The sequence below is a fragment of the Teleopsis dalmanni genome, chromosome 1 (assembly GCF_002237135.1).
Source record: "Teleopsis dalmanni isolate 2A chromosome 1, ASM223713v2, whole genome shotgun sequence".
NCBI classification, from domain to species: domain Eukaryota; kingdom Metazoa; phylum Arthropoda; class Insecta; order Diptera; family Diopsidae; genus Teleopsis; species Teleopsis dalmanni.
In genome coordinates, this window is record NC_051846.1 from 199,428,803 (window position 1) to 199,429,656 (window position 854).

Sequence of the window (854 nt, forward strand, 5' to 3'; positions counted from 1 at the left end):
TTTATTGCCTAAACGATCCAAATAATGGAACCGCTTGGACGGTAATTCAACGTCGCCAAGAGGGTGGAATTGATTTTTCGAATATTCGTGATTGGAAAACATACCAAAAAGGTTTTGGTAATTTGAATGGTGGATTTTTCATTGGTTTAGAGAAATTAAATGCCATAACTGAATCTGAACTACATGAATTATGGTTTGATATGGAAGATTTTGAAGGAGAGAAACGTTACGCAAAGTATGATTCATTTGCCATAGGCGATGAATCCACTTATTATGATATAAAAATTTTGGGGAATTATAGTGGAGATGCTGGTGATTCATTCACTTATCATGAAGGTATGAAATTTACAACAGGTGACGTTGACAATGATCTCTTGGAAAGAAATTGTGCTGATTTATTTAAAGGTTGTTGGTGGTATCGAGACTGCCATGTCAGGTAAGACAAATGTCTTTGGTTTAGTTAAGATATATATTTAGTTGTTTAGTTAACCTTTTTATATATTTTAGCAACTTGAATGGTGTGTATTTGGGAGGCAAATATGAGGAATCTAAATACGCAACCGGCGTAGTTTGGACCTCCTGGCGTGGAGTGTACTACTCTTTAAAGAACGTTGTAATGGCTATTCGACCAGTAACTTAATACAAAATTAAATGAATTTTTTGCAAATTTGAGTTTCCATAATTATTGGTTTTTTTATCATTTTCAACTTATTTACTATTTGTATTGAACAATAAATAACATTTTTAATGAGTTTGGAGTATGCATATACATGCTTCATAGTCTATTGAACAGGTATTTATTCATTTTTTGTATATATTTTAGTAATTATAATAGAATATTACAGTTATTGTAG

General features: G+C 31.5%; 1 protein-coding gene across 1 annotated transcript; it reads left to right on the plus strand.

The window, feature by feature from the left end:
- Positions 1–8: 8 nt before the first annotated feature.
- On the plus strand, positions 9–640 carry LOC119667043 (ryncolin-1-like; the record flags this gene model as incomplete). Its single annotated transcript, XM_038076325.1, has 2 exons — positions 9–436; positions 508–640. Coding segments are annotated over 2 exons (561 nt in total), but the record flags the coding sequence as incomplete, so codon positions are not given.
- Positions 641–854: the final 214 nt, after the last annotated feature.